We start from the raw sequence: 18,716 nt of genomic DNA, 5'->3' as shown, positions 1-18,716 counted from the left end.
GAGTCTTAGGGCTTTGCAAAACGACTGGAAATTTTCACTGAACAAGCACTAGACAAATGTCAAGCGTAAATTTTGAATAGTTCTGCCACCTTGTCCTGTCTTGTACAGCGATGTTGAGCATTGCTCAATAGATTTTCTAGGCAGTCAAAAGTGTTGAAAAGATGTTGTCGTTTTACCGCTCACATCATTTAGTGGATTGGCTTTGGCGCGATTTTATATCCCATATTCAAATCTTCAGTAAGCACTAGTAATAAAGAACATGGAAAGAAGTGAAACCACCGTTAAAGTGGCACTGAAATGAAAAATCAAATTTTTTCAATTGTTGATTCTGATAGATTTAAACATTGTTGATATCGAAAAAAAAGTTTGTAATCCGTTAGCAAGTTCGAAATCTTTCATTGGCCATATATCGCCCCATTTTAAACATACCTAGCTGATTTCGCATGTTGAGAGGCATTTTATGCCGAACTTTTATATAATGCTGTCAAAACCAAGAAATTCTGAAAATACATTTTTGATGACGTCCACTTTGGTACTCTATGGTGGATAGCAAATTTTAAGCTATAATTTACTTTATAATAAACCATTTGGGTTTTACGGAGTGAAAAATTAAGCCTTACAACATCTTTTATCAGCATTTTTGAAACTCAGTTAGTAACTTGCGCTTCACTATGAAAGTTCAACCCAGATAAAACAGTTCATCGCCTTTTTTCTTGAAAAATCATGAATAAGCTACAAATCAAACACCATATGCGGACATTTACTGTATTGGAATTATCTTTACATTTCGGTGGTTATATTTGCCTGCCTCGTGCTGTCAGAAAGATGATCAGAAAAATCTGACGGAGCTGCTGCAACTGAGGCAACTTTGTACTTCGGCGGTGAATCTTTTGTTTTGGCTGAATGTTGTGAAGAGATAGGAAGTGCGGCGAAGGAGCTTTCCATATTCTCCAGCTCGTGCTGTTGTTGGGGATCATCTGAAGATGTGAAGACAAAAAGCAACGTGAAGGAAAAACTTTTTATATCCGTAACCAAAATCATATGGGTATTATTTTAAAAAATTTCATGCTTTTATACAAAGAAAGCCGACGATAAGAAAATTCCAAACAGGGAAAACATAGTAATGAATTTTTAGGCCCATTTCAAGCGTCGAACTTCTCATGTGCCGAACAAGTACATGAGAAGTGCGACATTTGAACCAATTAGGTACCCCAAATTTAAATCAAGTCGAGGTCAAGGCATCAGTCAATCAACAATTGGCAAATCAGCCTTCAGCCATCATGATGCGGAGTCACGCGCTTTTTGATTGGTTAATATTTATTGAAACATGGCTATTGCCTTTAAGAATGAATACCCATCAATAAATTGACATAAAGGCATTCAATACTGAGGGACATAGAGTATGAAACTTGGCATACACACCGTGCTCATGAAGAGCGAGTTCGTGCTCCACTTTCTCGTGATCAGCACGTAAAATGCCAATCATATCCAACGTCTTGTAAACTGGAAACATAGTGCAGACGCCCCAGAGTATAAAGCACATGCAACAGAGCATATTCCAACCAAATTGTTTCATCGATTTGCTGCTACCAGTGTAGAAGAACCCTTGTTCGGCGTCAAACAATGGACAGGCCAATGTACCCCAGATTCCACAAGACAAGTGTACTGTTGGAAAAAAACTATCAGTGCGGTCAATGTTTCGAAAACTGTCTTTATATGTAAAAATAATATTATCTGTGGCTGGCAAGAAAGTAACTAAAAGAGCTTTTTTGATATTTAAGTGAGAAAGCCCACTGAAAATATGAAGGATCAATCTGAGAATTTGAAAATATTTTTTCACACCTATCTACTGTGTCCCAACGTTTATTTCTCAATTTACTCTATCTTCCTTCCCCTAACAGTTCTTCCATCTCCTAAACTTTTTCATTCTCTCACAGCTCCTTCTTTCCCGTACACAAGCCTTATAACGCTTTCTAATTATATTCATTCATTGTATCAACTTTCCCTTAACTCAGACCACACCTCTTTTCTCTTCTCCTTAATTCTAGGTCCCCTCGTATATGCTTTTTCTACCTTTACAGCCCGTTCCTTTTGTGACACCTGTCCTTTTCCCTAACACCTTAATCATCCCCTAAAATCCATTTTTCCATGCACCTTTACAAAACAATCGCTCTGGGGGGGGGGGGGTGTACCTTAACAATTTTTTAAGGTACGGGGACGTGTCATTATATAGGGGTACTTTTTTCTGAAAAGTGTGGGATTATCGGTATCAGTTTTTGAAATATGTTAGGAACTATGGGACCATTTGACGAAATATGCAGTATTACTATGGGTACCATTTAGGGATAACATTGCAAAATATTTAGGAGGGAGATTTAGCATTAACAGAACGAATGTCCAGTTAGAAATAAAGGTATGAAATATATGCAATATTGAGATTTTGGGGCAAAGGACATGCAAAATTTGTTTAATGATTTTTTATGTGCTTTAAAAAATTTTTTTCCTTAGCAGAATTATGTGTGTCGTTTCATCATTTTTGCGCAATTATTGGTCACATTTTTTCAGACATTTGCAGAATAATGGTCCCCCCATTTTAACCAAAATGGCACGTCCCCATCCAAAATTGGGCTTAGTTTACCCCCAGAGCACTCGCTTCTAAAGCCTCCCTCATTTCCCTCTCCTCCTGCGTAGCAATGTCCTCACTGTAGACCACTCATGTTAAACCAAGGGTATTTATACTTGCTCAACATACCCGCTGTACTGTCACATGGATCTTCAAAGCCAGTCAGGTGAAACATCTTTGCCCACAACATACTAATTAGGCCACCAATCGCACCAATGATGCAAGCACCTCCAAAGGACACAACATTGCAGCCGGCACATATAGATACCTATAACATCAAAATATCTTTGTTCTGTACTCTGATTTTTCAACCGAAAATGAGGAAACTTGCCATATTTGCCAACGAATTGTGAGAAAATGTATTTGACGTTATTTTCATTACCAAGCTTCAGCTGGTAACTTTCGAGTCGTTTGCTTTCAGTTAAACATGATTCAAACCTTCCTCATTGCAAAGAAGAAATTACTGGTGGCTCCACAACAAACAGATAAATCTCAATATTCGGGGTGAAGAGAAGCCACCACCGAACGTTAAAAATTAACGAGGTCATCCATATATTAGAGGTGTGGAAATATCTCTACAAAGTTCCTTAAGACCCCAAAATATCATACTTGAGGTCGAGCAGGTGGCAGAAACATAATACTTGCAACATTGGGTATAGAAACTTTAAATAGATCTAAAAAAGATTCTTACACATCCGGAAAGACCACCGTTTGCAACAGCGAGCAACAACCAGTAACCGGGCTCAACACCAAGGATAACCTCTTGGACAAGAAGAGTGATCAGTGTGCCGCACGAATTTGCCAAACCAGTGTTGATGAGTACTTTTGTAATAACAGCAACATCATCGGCGCCCGATACTGCGCCTTGAGATGCGGAGTTGAAGCAGAAGAAGCCATTGATCAGGATGAAGTATCCTGGCAAAAAAGCAACGACACATGAAAAATGTGAAAAAATTATTAGATCATAATCCAGATTATTGTTAACCAGTCTGTATATGCCATGGCGTGTAGAGCAGCACCATTTTGAACTGATACTCCCAGTATCGCACCCGATGTGATCATCAGGAGTCCAGATATATGAGATTTTGTATACATTATATGCGCAAGGGTTCTATTTGCGCATGACAAAAAGTAGTGAATAGAAACCAGAACTCAAAACATCTATAACTGTGAACACGCCATGGCCCACTCATAAGAAGCAAACGACCCTTTGGTTTAACATATTAAAAGCAACTAACCAAGGGTAACCAACGCAGGCGATGAAGGTGGAATTGAGCCAGTGTCAACGATTTCGTCCTCTAACTTTCTTTTACCAAGAACAATCGAGGCACAAACGCCACAGGCCCCTCCGAGTGAATGCACCACACTGGATCCAGCAAAGTCCTTTTAAAATATAAATTCTGTTAATTCGATAACAAGCTAAAAGGGATTCATTTTCTTTACAGATGGAGTATAAATTTGCTTCCTGTCTTCATTTTTGCTTTTCTTTCTTTACAAATCTATATATAAATTCTCCTAATAAAAATTACTGTTTACCGGTCTGGCATAAGTGCTCGATGCCATATAGGTAGAGCTGTAAAGGTTGACTGTTTGATGAAAATGTGTTTTCATTGCTTTAATAAAGTTCTTCATAAGCTTGTGAAGAATGTGGTTGATGTATCATTTGCAAAAATTTTAACGCTGCACATCCGACTGTCTAATAAGGCGACAGAAAAGAAAATAGGACCTAGAATAGATCCTTGTAGAACACCGGCAGACACATTGGACATTTTTGTCTGTTTAAAAGAAAGTTTTAAGAATGAGGACGTCACTACAAAATAAAAATGCATGACGAATCCGAACATTGAAGGCGCTAGTAGAGAAAATATGAATTACTTGTATGTTTTAATGTACTTCAAATATTTAATTGGCATGCTTACCTGATAGGAAACGCCGCCAGGCCCGTTGCTCATCCATCCATCACCAGACCAGGCCCAGTGGACAGCAATTGGATAGACGATGCCAGTTGTTATAAAGGAATATATAAGGTATGCCCTGCAGTCGAAGTAATAATAAAAAAATTTAAACTGTAACATGAAAAACACAACCAGAAACCCTAAAATACAAATCGATCGACTGCCATCCCGAAAAAAGCGGTGACCTCCTATTTTACCGATACTGTAGAAAAAGCATGAAGGAACTATAATATTCAATTAGAAAAAATGGGGTAGCTTTCATTCAAAAGAGGTCAAACGAGATTGACCGATCGCTGAAAGTTCCATAATATTTGAGGCATGATGCAAAGGTAGATTATAGTTTTTTGCTGTTGTTATTCTGCTAATTGTGGAAAGGAGAGTTTTCATCGAAGCAGTAGCATATGCAGTCATTCTAGGATTCGGAAAAACAAAGACTGCCAAACTGATGATAAATTTCAGTAGCAACTTTTACAACAAGCAGCCCCATAGCCTCTTGCTTATTTATTAATGATGATATCAGGCATTCTGTAGCACTGTAGGGCACCCCCGGGCTCTTCTTATTCTTAGGTTGGGTCAAGTACCCTTCCAAATTCTGTGGTAGTACTCGATCTAGTGGAAAGCTAAACTCTTCTCTTGCGATACAGTACTTTACTTACAATTCGCCTGACCGTGAAACTTTGTCTAAGGTGAAATCTGGCTTAGAAGTAGTTGGCATTTCCTTTTACTAGATCATCCCTTAATAAATCTCAAACGGACCTTTAGTTGATGCCATAAGAACCTCTACATTTACGTTGCATTTTTTATGAATAACGACTAAATCAAACATATTATAACAGTCATATTAATGCATTTACCTGTAGGAAGTTCTGCCAACCATAACAGATGAGACAATAGCCGTGGCAGTAGCGGCAAATGTATACTGAAAGAAGACCCATCCTATGTTATCAGCGCCGACCAAAGCGACATAGCTGCCGCCACCAAACTGCCCGCCACTCTTTCCAAATGACAAGCCAAAACCAAAAAGTATATAAGCGACAGTACCAATACCTTTAGGAAGCAACAAGGTTTATCAAATTGAATAGTTATTGATAAAATTGAGTTATTTTATTGTATCTAAATTTTTCACAAAATTACAAAAGCTAAAACTTCTTCTTAATCGAAACGGTAAGTTGCTAATAACGTTGTTGAGCATGCACTTTTTCATGAAGAGGTTCCAATACCTGTAATCACCTACAAAGCAATGGTCTATTTGAGAATCAGTTATTTATGGATTTACTGTAATAAACTGGTTGGGCCGAGATCAGAAAAATTCTCTGATTTTGAACTTCTAAAACGGACGAAACAGTATGCAGTTTATTATGAAGATGAGCCTTTTCATTCAAATTCGAAAAAATATCGCCAAACTAGTGACACTGGAAAGTACGTATACTTTTGGGTCTACTTTATTTGATACATCGTTCTCATTAAAATGGGGTTTGAAATTTTATCACAAATTTCAATATTCAAAAGGGCTCATGATTTAATCGTAATAGCAAACAGCCATTTCAACAAGAAAAAAACATGCTGAAACATTACAAACAACCATACACTGAAGAATCAGATGGAGGTATATTTACCTTTCATCAGTATGGTATACAGCCTAAGAAAGGCAATGGATATATAATGAACCAAAAGAGGCTATTTGAGATCAATACAAACAGATTATGACAGGAAACTGGCATTTACTTGGCATGCAGAACCTAGGAACCTTAACATTACTTGAGTGCAGCAGATTCTGCATCTAGACGAAAGGTTGCTGTTGCTCGTTATATCTCTAACAATATATGTCACTGTTCGCTTTGTGGAAACGTTACCGAGGTATAAACGCTACATTTTGCAGCAAAAATGAGTTGTGTCAAAAGAGCAATGTCAAGAAATAACGCTAATCACATACAGAAGTCGACTATGTTGTTCAACAAGATTTCATTCACATTGGTGACTTTGATGCATCCAACCTCAAGAAGGGCGAAACCGGCTTGCAAACCTAAAAACAGAAAATGAAGCAACGGAAACAGAAATTAATTGTGCACATTTATTTAAAGGAAGTTTAATTAATGATTTAATTAATGATAATCGCATATAAGGATAACTAGTCCTCTCATAGTCCATGCTAAAAAATTTCCAGATTTTACGAAGAATGCCTTTGACAAACCTGTAAATAAAAAAAGTTCCAAAGAACCATTGAAATTGAATTAGAGAAACAACAAATGAAATTAAAAACGGGCCATCGGTCTTGAAGGGAAGCAAGGATGTTTTGCCATTTAAAACCCATAAACGAATACATAACCCTAACACAGCCTAGTCTCTTAGCTGTAAGGTGTCCCCTTAAAGGGGTACAGAATATCAAGAAATTCCCTTCAGCGGTGTCCACATCAAAAAACATCAAACCCTTCTCAGATGGGCTCAGAATTGAAAATAAGACAAGAATCTTGAATATGCCAAGAAATTGCTTTGCCATATAATGAAGTTTCTTTAAATTGAATTATTCAATTTCTTAAAAAAAATTACAAGACTTTGAAAAAAAATGACGCATCCATAAGAAAAACTACGATAGGGGATACCCACGCAAGTTTGTGAAGCCTGTTTTAAAACTAAGCCAGTTAATTTCAACAGCAAATATTTTAGGGATATTATGATAAAGCTCAACTGGTTACTTTTAACTGTAAACAACTTAACTGCAAAAATGACAATAGGGGATACCTATACATTTCGGTAGGGCTTTTGTTACCCTGGGTACCAGACTTACTATTTTATTTAATACATAGTGAGTCTGGTACCCAGGGTAGGCTTTTGTATAAAGGCTACTTTTGTATATAAGCTGGGGAATTCAATGTGCCGAGCTGCAGTCTGAAAAGCGGCTTCAAGGAGTAGAAGACTACTGGGAATGCAATTGGGCAGTTGATGAAGACGTGGCAGATGTCTTCTATCATTTGACGATGGTTACTGTTTAAGGGAATGTTAAGACCCTAAGATTTTATGTCACAAGCGGTTTAAAATATTCCAGTGAAATATCGGAAGAGTCGGAAACAAAGGTTTTAAACTAGGAGATTTTGGCGAGAGCACAATTCTGCACCCCGGCGGCCCATTGCCTAACTGCGTGGGGGTAATAATTCATTTATCAATCTTTTTAAATTAATATTGCAAAAGAGTTGCAAACATTTTTCGTGGGCTGGACTAAACCATTCAGCATTCTCCATCTCTTCAAGGATTAGATGTATCAGTTGGTGCAAATGATGTGATACCAGAAATTACAATAGTCGCATTGAACCCAGTTATCGTCGTCTTCGTATTCTAGATCATATTCTCCATTGAACTTTGTTTTCCTTCTCGTCAATCATTTCCTTATCTTTTTCACAATTGGTGATCCTTTCCATCTGGTTTCTTTCCTTATCTCGATTTTCAATTTTATTCACCTCAAAACTTATATTTGCTTTGATTTTATATTTTCTTTCCACCGATCTCTTCCAGCAAATCTTTCAGTTACTTAGGAGGAGGCGAATGCAAAACGATCAGTAGATTAACTTGCCAGACTCCTGGTTCTAAAGGGAAGTTTTGACCACATCTGGTCTTGTTCTTTTGTCGAATGCTTTCACAAATACGCGTGAAAATGTTCGCTTCAAAACATAACACAAGGACTTCCTAACTATCGACCATGGCGGAAAAAGGATAGAATTTCAATAGCTTTTACTTGAAAATTATCATTGATGGCGAAGATTCGACGAAGGTGACGTAGCTTGGAGTATGTCATAGAGTCCTTGCAATCTGTTTCCTTGGTAGCATAAAGTTGTTTTGGATGGTGAGCAAGATATCAAGAAAGAGTAATGTGTTCAAAGATAGCATGGGTGAATTGGAGTGCTGGAAATTCTGTAGAGATTCAAGTGGTAATGATGTTGCAACGACAATATGATTATCAATATATTTTTTGATCAGGCAAGGAAAAGAACCATCTTATGAATTGAAAATCAAATGCTCCTGGTATCCAACAAAAAGGCAGGCAGAGCTTGGACAAAGTTTGCTATCCATGGCCACACAAATGGTTTGAAGCTAAAAACTCCGTTAAATAAAAATGCATTTGTCAATATTTTTTTTTATTTTTTTATTTACACGAGATACCTTTTAGCAAAAGAAGAACTATTTACAAAAAAAAGAACTATTAAAAAAAGAGCTATTTGCATATTGCTGCTCTACCAAGGGGTCGGTGTTTGGGTCCTGTGGAAGGTTCGAAAGATACTCTCTAAAACCTGTTTTAAAACGAGCGATGGATTCTTTTTCTCGAATGTAGTTAGGGATATCATTCCAGTTTTTGACACCAGAGAAATAAAAACCTCGCTTTGCATACTCTAACCTAACTTTGTATTTAACACAAGCTCGGCTAGAGTCTTGGTAGGTGGGGTTTGTTTAGAGTGTTGATCGAGAAAAACTTCAGTGCTTGACATTCTTCAGCATGAGGGATGCATGTGTATAGTGATTTAACGTCCACTATAAATAGATCTTTGTTCGGGCCTTTGAATTTGAGGTTTTGAATAGAAGCAGGACATGAGATGTATCTTTAACAAACGTAGAAAGTTGTTGGTTGATTGGTGTAAATACGCTGTCGAGGTAGGGTACGATTTGTGATGCAGGCCAGGCGATGACAGATGCAATAGGTAGGCCAGGGTTATCAGGTTTGTGTATCTTTGGGAGCATATAGAAAGCAGACGTGCGAGGGTGTTGAAAATAAATAGATCAGCGTATTCAGGAAGGTCTCCAAGACTAATTTCTTCTTTAATGATTTTGATGACTGTTTTATTGAAGGATTCAGTGGCATTGGTTGTTTGTTCGCCATAGGATGACGTATTTAACTGTGATTTGCCTTCTTGAATGTATAGATCCTTACGCCAAAAGACAACACTACCACCTTGTCTGCTGGTTTGATAACAATATCATTTCTTGATTGAAGATGTTTCAAAGTTACCCATTCTACTCGAGTAAGGTGGATAGTTTGTGTCGAGCTTTGAAATCGACTTAAGAAATTTGATGTCTATTTGTGTCGATGCAAAGATTCACAGCATGTTGTTGGCCAGGTTGAGGTAGTAGCTGTTTGATCAGAAAATGGTTCCACGGGATTAGAAGAGAAACTAATCTTGTGGAAATACTTTCTCTTCAACTTGGCGGAGAATACATAGGCGTGCGGCGCGTCTGTCCAACCGAAAAGAAAGATCTGATCTCTGTAGAAGTACATTGGCAATTCGCTCGTTTTCGAGGATATGGTATCTTCTTTTGTTTTGAAATCGTCAATGTCTTAACCAAGTTTAAAGCCTTTGTTCAGTACACTATGTTCATCAGAAATTTATGGTAAATCCTAAGGTATAGTTTGTGTAATATTCTTGGTAGGCTAAGCTGTAGACATGGAAGAATCGGCATTGTTAGAAAAACGAAGACAATCAAGTTTGCTGTTTTTGGTTTCTTTAAGATTCAGGTACGATTTCTGGTTCAGTACATGTTACATAAAGATGATAAGTTTACATCCAACAGTTCTCTGCAAATCCAAAGTAGACATTCTTTGAGAAGCCAGGGCAATACAATTTGTTTAAAAATTTTCCTCGAATATACACTGCTTGAAGTAGTACTAGGCCACCTGGGAGAAATGCACTGAAGCGTCGTGATCAGAGTCTTGGTAGAATTGATAAGATTGAAAGCAGGCTTATCATTTTTTGAACGCAAACCTTCTTAGAAGAGCAAGCTTGAAGGAGGAATCCAGATAAATCACAACTGAAGATTTGGTCTGAACAAATGATCCCTTGCTCATTGAGGATTCTTCGAACCCATCAAACCAACCTAAAAAACCAGCCTTCCTGCAAGCTGACGCTCGATTCAAAACAACAATGCCTGCCAAAAGTCTTGGAACACTGACATCAATTTCCAAGGTCAAAACCAATCATCCCCCTCTCCCCCACGGAACAATGTTGGTTTACTATCAAACGGATTAGGATTTTAGGAAGCACTTTCTTTTGCGCTTCTTTTATGATATGTCTCTAAATCATCAACATTGTTTGAGGGGGAAGGGGGCGGAAGTAGCGAATTTTTTTCATGAAAGGAATGAAAGATATCAAATGCAGCGTAAATTGGTGGGTGTTCCAAGTACTTTTGGCAGGCATTGAAGGTTTCTCGGTTCTCAATATGCTGGAGAGCATGCCTCCAAATATTTGGCATACCTTTTGAAATTTTTGCCCCTAGTCGGAGAACTGTAAAGCTAAGTGCAGGAAGTTTGTAACCAGATGGATTTGACAAATCGGTTCTTTAAATCCTGGATTGTTTTTATGCTTGCCCCTTGGTGTATTCAAAATTACAGAGGGATGAAAGGCCTTCTAGGGCCAGGACAACTTTGCTTTTACAGTGTTTTAAAATTCATTTATTTTTATGAATGATCAATTCCTTACAAACAAAAATCCCATAAAGAAAATAACGTCCCTGTAATAAACTTTTACTAACCAAAGTTTTACGTTAAGCCTACTAAAAGATCAAACGATATTTATGAATTGGGTCAAGTTAAGCACAGAAAAAAAATCAAAAACAGCCAGCAACTTAAGACAAGACGTCAGCAACTTATTTTCGCGCGTGGGTATCTTCATAGCCCGTTTCAATTCTTCATTTCAGTTCTAAGGTCAAAATTTATTAATTCCACTTCAAAACCCTTATTAATAAAGAGTTGGGTAATATAACATATTAATAATAGAGCATTAATGCAATAAATTAGAGCAATTCAGTTGTTCCTTTGCTTTTATCAAGGAGGTAAAGGTTTGTTGATTTTTAACTACTTCTGGTACGGTCATAGGCGTACGGAATGGGGGGGGTTGGGGGGGGGGGGGCTTCAGTCCTCCTAGATTCGGGCAGCTGATTTTTTCGGACAAAATTCGGGCAGGAGCTTTCTTCAAAAACAAAAAGTATAAGAAAAACTACATTTGGAACATGTTTAAAAATCTCTGATATGAAAAAATCAAGTTGTCTTAATCGTGAGCGCTTTCGGAAGTGAAGGAAGAAGGTAAAAATCTGTTAGGTGAAAAAACACAAAAACGCGACAAGAACAGCCACAGCCCAAATAATGTTTGAGAGGATTGTCGAAGATGTAAAAGAAAGCGGCTATTATGCCCTCATAACGCGCTAGGCTTGCCAGAGGGGGAAGGCAGTGGACAGGACAATTATGCAAGGATAAAGACCCCGAAACCCATCTAGAAAGAAAAGCTTTGTTCAATTGTTTCTACAATATAATGGATAACGTTTTGCGAGAAATCTATGCGCGATTTAGTGATAGTGACTATCGAATTTTATGTGCCTTGGCGTAACGGAGGCATCTACTTAGGACCCTAAGCAAAAAACTGCTACAGGACTTTCATTCGCGGACAACAAGAAGATCACATTAAATGGTTTAGAGCATGTCAAACACGATAGAAAAAGATAAAAATGAGAATTATTTTCTCGTTAGCTAGGGAGAACTGAGTTTTAGAGCTTCAGTTGAAGAACTTTCAAAGTTTTCAAAAGTTATTTGAAATTGAGCAAAGCTTTAAAGATCTGGACGTTAATGCACCCTTTTGGTCGGGGGCCCTTGGTTATCAAACTAAGGCAATGTTTTGAAACACTGTGTCATGACACACTAGCATGCCTTGAGGTATTGCCTAGTGTGCCGTGAAAAATTCTCCAATTTTACTTAATTGGTCTAAAAAATTGAACAAAATTGATAACTATCCGCAAATAATGTGCCGTAGAAAAAAGGTTGAAAAACGCTAAATCAAGGTGGCCTAAACTGTGTTACGCCATTGGCCGTGATAAGGGAATGCAAGCGTGAATGCTAACAATTCGACAGAAATCATCACGAAGGTTTGCTCCTTCAACAAATTATTTGCTGACCTTCTAGAAATGGAGCACAAACTGTTCAATAATCACAAGAATAGGCAGGTAAGCAAAAAAGTGTATGAATTGCTGAAAATGATGCAAATCATGTTCACTAAAGATAACGATAAAATAATCGACATATTTGGTCGCTGTCGTGAAAGAGATTCGCTTATTTTAATGAAAATGTGTGAAGTTTTGAAAAGGCTTAATAGTTATATTATAATGGCGTTGCATTTCAATCATTTCTTGACTAATATAAAAAGCTCACATGTGTTAAAGTATACTCCTTAAAAACTTTGGCGCTATTTTTTTTCGGGCAAAAAAATTCAGCCCCCCTACCTGAACTCACCCCGTACGCCGTACGCCTATGGGTAGGGTGTTCCATAACCGAGCTACACTAAAAAAGGCTTATGCTACTGTAGAAAGCTTCTTTACTTTAACTTTCGCTGATGTACTTCACTTTCTGTGAAAAGTATGCTTAACTGTGTTCACAACAAATATGTAGGCCTACTTCATGAAGAAACAGTATAGTTGAAAACTTACTCAAAATGAAAACACCAGACAGCATAAGCAGTAGTGTGTCGGTGGAGCCAATGAGAATATCTTGCTGCACTTGAAGTGAGTCGATACTCTTGTTTAGAGAAGCTATACTTTCGTTGAGACTCATGGTGTTTTTTTGTAGACAACTGCTCTTTGAATATTTTGGACCACTGATAACAGTTTACTACAGTGTTGCAGCGCTGAAAGGAAAATTCCAGAATTAACCTGAGATATTGAAGGAAAAGAAAAGTCCTTTTTGAAGGCTTTAGCAAGAAATAAGTACCCGACAGAAGTTTCTGCTAGATAAATCTAATCAAACAACTTACCGTATTTTCATAATAGCAGTCCACTTCCAATTCCAATGAAAAGAGAAGACGGGACGAATTCAAACGACAAATTGCGCTACATTCGAATGCAAAATTCTAAATTCGATGTCTAGACCCCATTTACACTAGCACGGATCCAAATGGATCTGTACTCAAATACCCAAACTAGCACAAGTAGGCTTTTCGTTTACACTAGACCTGCTGTATCCGTACTCATTTGGGTCTGCTATCTGGACCCGTGTGGGATCGCTTTCCAAGGTGTTATCACTTGAATCCGTTCCCGTTTAGGTCTAGTGTAAACGGCTGGAACCGAAAACCAAGTACCTACACTTCGGATACGAGGCATGAAATTTGCCCCCCCCCCTCCCCCCCCCCCCCCCCACTTTTCTGCAGAGCTAAAGAAAAATTTTAGGCAAAAGTGGAAATAAATGTAGTATGACTCTGTAAGTAACTTTGCCCAGTATTCTCTTAAATGTGTCCTTAGCTTTACCTTGGTTGCTATGTCTTTACCATAGAAGACATACATAACATTGAAAATGGGAATTAGATCGAAAAAATCGGTCATTGTCTAAGTTTTAAAACGAGTAACAGCTTGGCTTAGCAAATAGATCGAGAAACCTTTTGAATTGGATTTTGAATTTGAAGAGGATTGGTGTCAGCACAAATTGATGGAGTTTCGTTTTTTCAATTGCCTAAAGTTGGCACACAAGGTCTATTTGTTAACGAAAATTTTCTCAGAAACATTACAAAAAGAGAGAAATCAGCTGTTGAAGGAAAAGAAACAGCAGGAAAGAACTTTTTTGAGGATATGAGAGATAAAGTTTTGTTCTTAAAAAGTTTATCATGAAGAAAACTTTAGAGTTTGATCGTTTGAATAATCCATTCCTACTCAGAAAGAGAAAATATCGACGCAATTATAAATTCTATTTAAACTCATTGACAAATACTTCATTTCCGAGAAAGTTAAGATTAAATGTTACAAAGTTATATCTTAACTGTACAAAATTGCTGAACTTTTTATTTTTAGTTGATAGTTCTGTTGATATTTCAATGTTAATGTTTTTTATTAATCCATGTTTTCATTTATTTTTCTCCCCCATCTTATTTCGGGTACTTCTAAAAAATCTAAAAAAGGTTTCATTACGAGCTATATGATAGTGGTTATTCTAAATATCTAAATTCCACGTGGCTTATATCCGGCTTAACACCTTTTCATGCCTGCATGGTACCGATATCGTGTAAACAGATGGCCTAAATACAAAATATACCGTGCTGGTGTCATTGCATGCCGGTGTGGTACCGCCATCGTGTAAACCGGGTCTAAGGTTTATTCTTGTTTAACTTAAGCCTGGTTCATACGGCGTGTTATCCAGGTGCAATAAAAAATAGAATCAATTTAGTTACTGGTAAATACGGCGTCTAAACCGATTTGGTACAGCACCTGTTTTTTTTTCGACGATTTTGTCAGTTAAATGATGTTCCAATACATGTTATTTTCTATCATACTTTGCTATTGTTGTGAAGCTTTGCGAAAGTTTAAAGACAGTTTCACTAAGAAGAATGGCTTGGCTACAACTGTCCATTATAACGCAAAACAACGTCTTAAGATAACGTCAAATTATGTGGAATTGGAGATGAGGATAACGATCATTGTTTTCTGTACTACCCCCATTTTAGCCTGGAACGCATGGATCTCTTCCGTCAGAAGTCCATGATTTAGATATTATAGATACGGAATCAAAAGCTTCGTGTGTTTTACTTTTATATGAAAACGCTGATCTGAGTATCATAATGAACAGAATAATAATTGAAGCCACAATTTCGTTCATCGAAAAGACGAAGCGGTTTGGATAAAAATATTGATAACAATATATTTTCATCCTGTTCTTTCGGACCCTTTATTCTGACGTTTTAGACTCTGAGGAATGTCAGACGAAAATTGTGAGAGTGAAGTGTCAGTTTTTAGAATTGTGATGTGAAATTTTTGCTTTTTTTCAAAGCCATTTTAAGAAAATATGAATAGAGAACTTGAGCATTGGGGAGCGTGTATGTTTCCTCAGGTAATGAATTGTTGGAGAAATGTCATTCATAATTAGAACTAGGTAACCCTGTGTCTTTTCCTGCTGTCAATGGCATGGAAGTAATGTATGTTTTTCGTTTAGTTAGGTTTTGCTTGTATAAAAAACAAAAAAGAAATCAAAATAAAGAAAAGAAGCAAAAAAAGAAGAAAAGAGAGGAAGCAAAAAATATGATAGAGAATGCGAAAATAATGAGGCGTGAAATGCAAAAATGGGCGGAAAAAGAAGAAGAAATTAAAGCAAAGATAATAGAATTGGTCTTTTTTCAACCATACTCTTCAAACTCTTTTTACCTGATGAAACGCTGTTACTGAACCTATTTTTCAATGTACAATGTTGCTTTTTAACAAAGTTAATTTATGTTTATCCCTCGACGTCATTGTTTACACCTAGCTGAACAAACTATCAGAAATAAAATTAGATCGGTTTCAGAATGAAGCAAAAATTGATCGAAAATGCAAAGTATAAGGGATCTGTCCATTTCAAGGTCTCAAATATCGTAACAGTAATGAAAATGGTTTACATTTACCCAGGGTGAGGCTTGAGTATGCCAAACGAGATTTTTCAGCTACTCAGCCCGGAACAATATTTCTACTCTGGTACAACAAGAGAAACAATTTGTTTTGCTTCATTTAAGATATAAGTGTCCAGTAACTACAGAGCCGAGATTGACTAGAGAAATCCAAATGGTTACGGATCCACTTTGGGTCCGTGACCAGTTTTGTTGGTGTTTGCTGGAACGGGTCCAATTTAGATCGCGTTTACACTAGCATAGATCCAGTCCACTGTTTCGGCTACTTGACCTCCCATTGATAATGAGAACGAGATATCTTCAATATTTCAGCGGTTTTGCAGGGCCGGCGAAACGTATTTGGAAATGGAGGGGCCAAAATATCAAAGTTTTGAAAGGGCTTAGGAAAGGCCGCCACCATGGTTGGCGGCAAGAAAAGTTTAAGAATAATGGTGTCTTAGGGATGGCCAGATAACCTGTACCTGTATACATACCGGTACAGGTTCATACCGGCGTTGTAACGATATCGTGAAAACGGGTCATACCAGCATGGTATCGACACAAAACCGATATCATTTCAAGTCGCTTTCTCCTCGAGGCTAAAAAATATCCACAGCGAGTATGTTTTACAAGTTGACGAACTCTCGTCGTCAAATCAGAATTATTGCTGTGCTCCTACAAATCAATTTTCAACTCATCTTGCAGACAACTGCTCACTATAAAAGGCGTTCGAGTGCATTCTCAGCGAAAAGTACAGAAGGTTAATTAAAATCAAAAACCTAAACGATTCTGGATTCGGCTAGGCAGAGCTGGGAAATAATGGCAGAATTTTTGGACAATGTTTTAGTGCATTTTACTATCTCGTATCTTTCTTCGTTTTTGGCTATGCTTAGCGTTTAATTTCGCATTGAGTCTCGGTTCTTTGTTTACACATATTTTGGCGCCTTTTTGGAGTCATTGCGCAGGCGTACAAGTGCACAATAAGACTAATCTGCTAATGTTTCACTGAAGCGATACAATACCATACCGGTATAGTGTAAACAGGGCGCGAGAAAGCTAAGGATTACCGATACCGGTATTGTTTCATGCGGGCATCAAAACATGTCGGAATGGTACCGACACCGTGTAAATCGGGTCTTAGTAAACTTTTTGCATCAAAATATCTTATCAAATATATTATTATTGGTTTTACTTTGCTTTTGAAATTAATCCTACATCGCTGATGAAGAAAATGATAGTAGCTTTATCATTTGGAGCTCGAAGAAAGGTTTATGGCCAAGTGACCTGGGTCGAGTGACGCATTAGCGATTGTCAGTGTAAAAGGTGGCATTTGAAACAGGTAGTCAACTTCAATGCACATAAGCCCAATGCTATGACAACATTTTTGAGGCAAAAGAGGTGTGACCGCGTACACTGGGCATGCGAATGTCAAAACGAGGCAGCAAAAGAATTCTATGCAACAGGCTATGTAAAAAGTTTTTGTTCGAATTCTTAGCGGACGCGAGGAGGACACGGTATAACGAAGAAAATGGCAAATTTTTGGGAAAGATTCTCAAAATTGATGATTACGGTATTACATACAAGTGTATTCGTGATGTTATTGATTGCTGTTATTAACAAAAACTGGTTGGAGAAGGAAACCTCACTGGGAACCTACCATCAAGGTCTATGGCAGTCCTGTTTGGGAGATGTCTGTATGAGCCTTGACTCGTCCGGGACACCAATAAAATATGGTAACTTTTGATTTATTCAAGTATTTTCAATAAGGTTTCCATGAAATTCAAATCAAACTTTGATTTAGAAATGATTCCAAAATGCAAAAGTTATTACTGATAAGAATTCAAATCTATCCAAGTCTCGAGATTGATTTTCGAGGAAAACAATAATGGAAATTCTTGATCTTTTCATGGATATTGAATCTTTTATTATTATAAAACACTTTTTTCGTAAACAGATTTACTAAATGTAAACATGATCTCAAAATGAAATTTTTTTGCCAGGCAAGTCTATCCTTTGTTAGTTCACAAGCTTCTTTCCATTTGATTTTATAAATGTCCCGTAGGTTTGATTTTTTTTACTGAGAGCCAAGTTAGATGGGGGAGGCCTCTTGGTCTTATATATTTTTCATCCGCGTATGTTTAGGCTAGCTTTGCAGGGGTTTTATCTGGTAAACAAAGTGCATGTCCTAACCATCTAAGTTGACGTTTTTCGATTATCATGTTGATTTTATGCAGCGTGGTAAATATAGTGTTCGTGTTTTTATATATTTTTCTACTGTTAGAAGACAACTACAGCAGCAAATGGGTGCGTATGTATTGCCTATATTTTGTGTCAATGGAATATATTGCAGCATTTAAGAGCTAAGTCTACGGAAGCAGAACCCAACTAATTAATATATTGTCATATGAATCTCGTACTTAAATTATTATGATACTTAGATGGGAGTATAACATCGCTTATTTTTAGTGCAACTCAAGTAAAAGCAAACAAATATTTTGACTGTGAGCTGGTGTGTTATCATCTATTTTGAGTTTTTTGTAACTAAGTAACAAATATTAGCGTGAAAAAACTTGCTAAAGAAAATTATCTCAAATAATTGGGAAGACTTGCACCTTGCACTTTGATCAGGTAACGCAACACATCTGCAGGTGTGGTGTTAGTGCTTTTGACACATACAGTAAGGTTTTAGTTTAGACAGTGAAATTGTTGTGACAAACTAAGTAAGTACCTAGTGCTACATCTGTTATCGGGATATTTCTGTATATTAGTAATTGA

At 37.3% G+C, this 18,716-nt stretch overlaps 1 protein-coding gene across 1 annotated transcript; it reads right to left on the bottom strand.

The window, feature by feature from the left end:
- Positions 1–135: 135 nt before the first annotated feature.
- LOC135685298 (uncharacterized) lies at positions 136–13,665 on the bottom strand. The gene is made up of 10 exons (XM_065201193.2): positions 13,353–13,665; positions 13,030–13,226; positions 6,512–6,601; positions 5,433–5,625; positions 4,543–4,657; positions 3,862–4,006; positions 3,315–3,538; positions 2,753–2,891; positions 1,423–1,665; positions 136–977 (listed from the first exon to the last, which is right to left on the bottom strand). Exons 2-10 carry the CDS (start codon positions 13,151–13,153, stop codon positions 781–783), a joined length of 1,470 nt encoding a protein of 489 aa, XP_065057265.2. The 5' UTR covers positions 13,154–13,226; positions 13,353–13,665; the 3' UTR covers positions 136–780.
- Between the last annotated feature and the right edge of the window lie 5,051 nt (positions 13,666–18,716).

Source organism: Rhopilema esculentum, chromosome 15, assembly GCF_057945365.1.
Source record: "Rhopilema esculentum isolate cy_ngs chromosome 15, ASM5794536v1, whole genome shotgun sequence".
Classification (NCBI taxonomy): domain Eukaryota; kingdom Metazoa; phylum Cnidaria; class Scyphozoa; order Rhizostomeae; family Rhizostomatidae; genus Rhopilema; species Rhopilema esculentum.
This window is presented reverse-complemented; position numbering and strand designations above follow the sequence as displayed.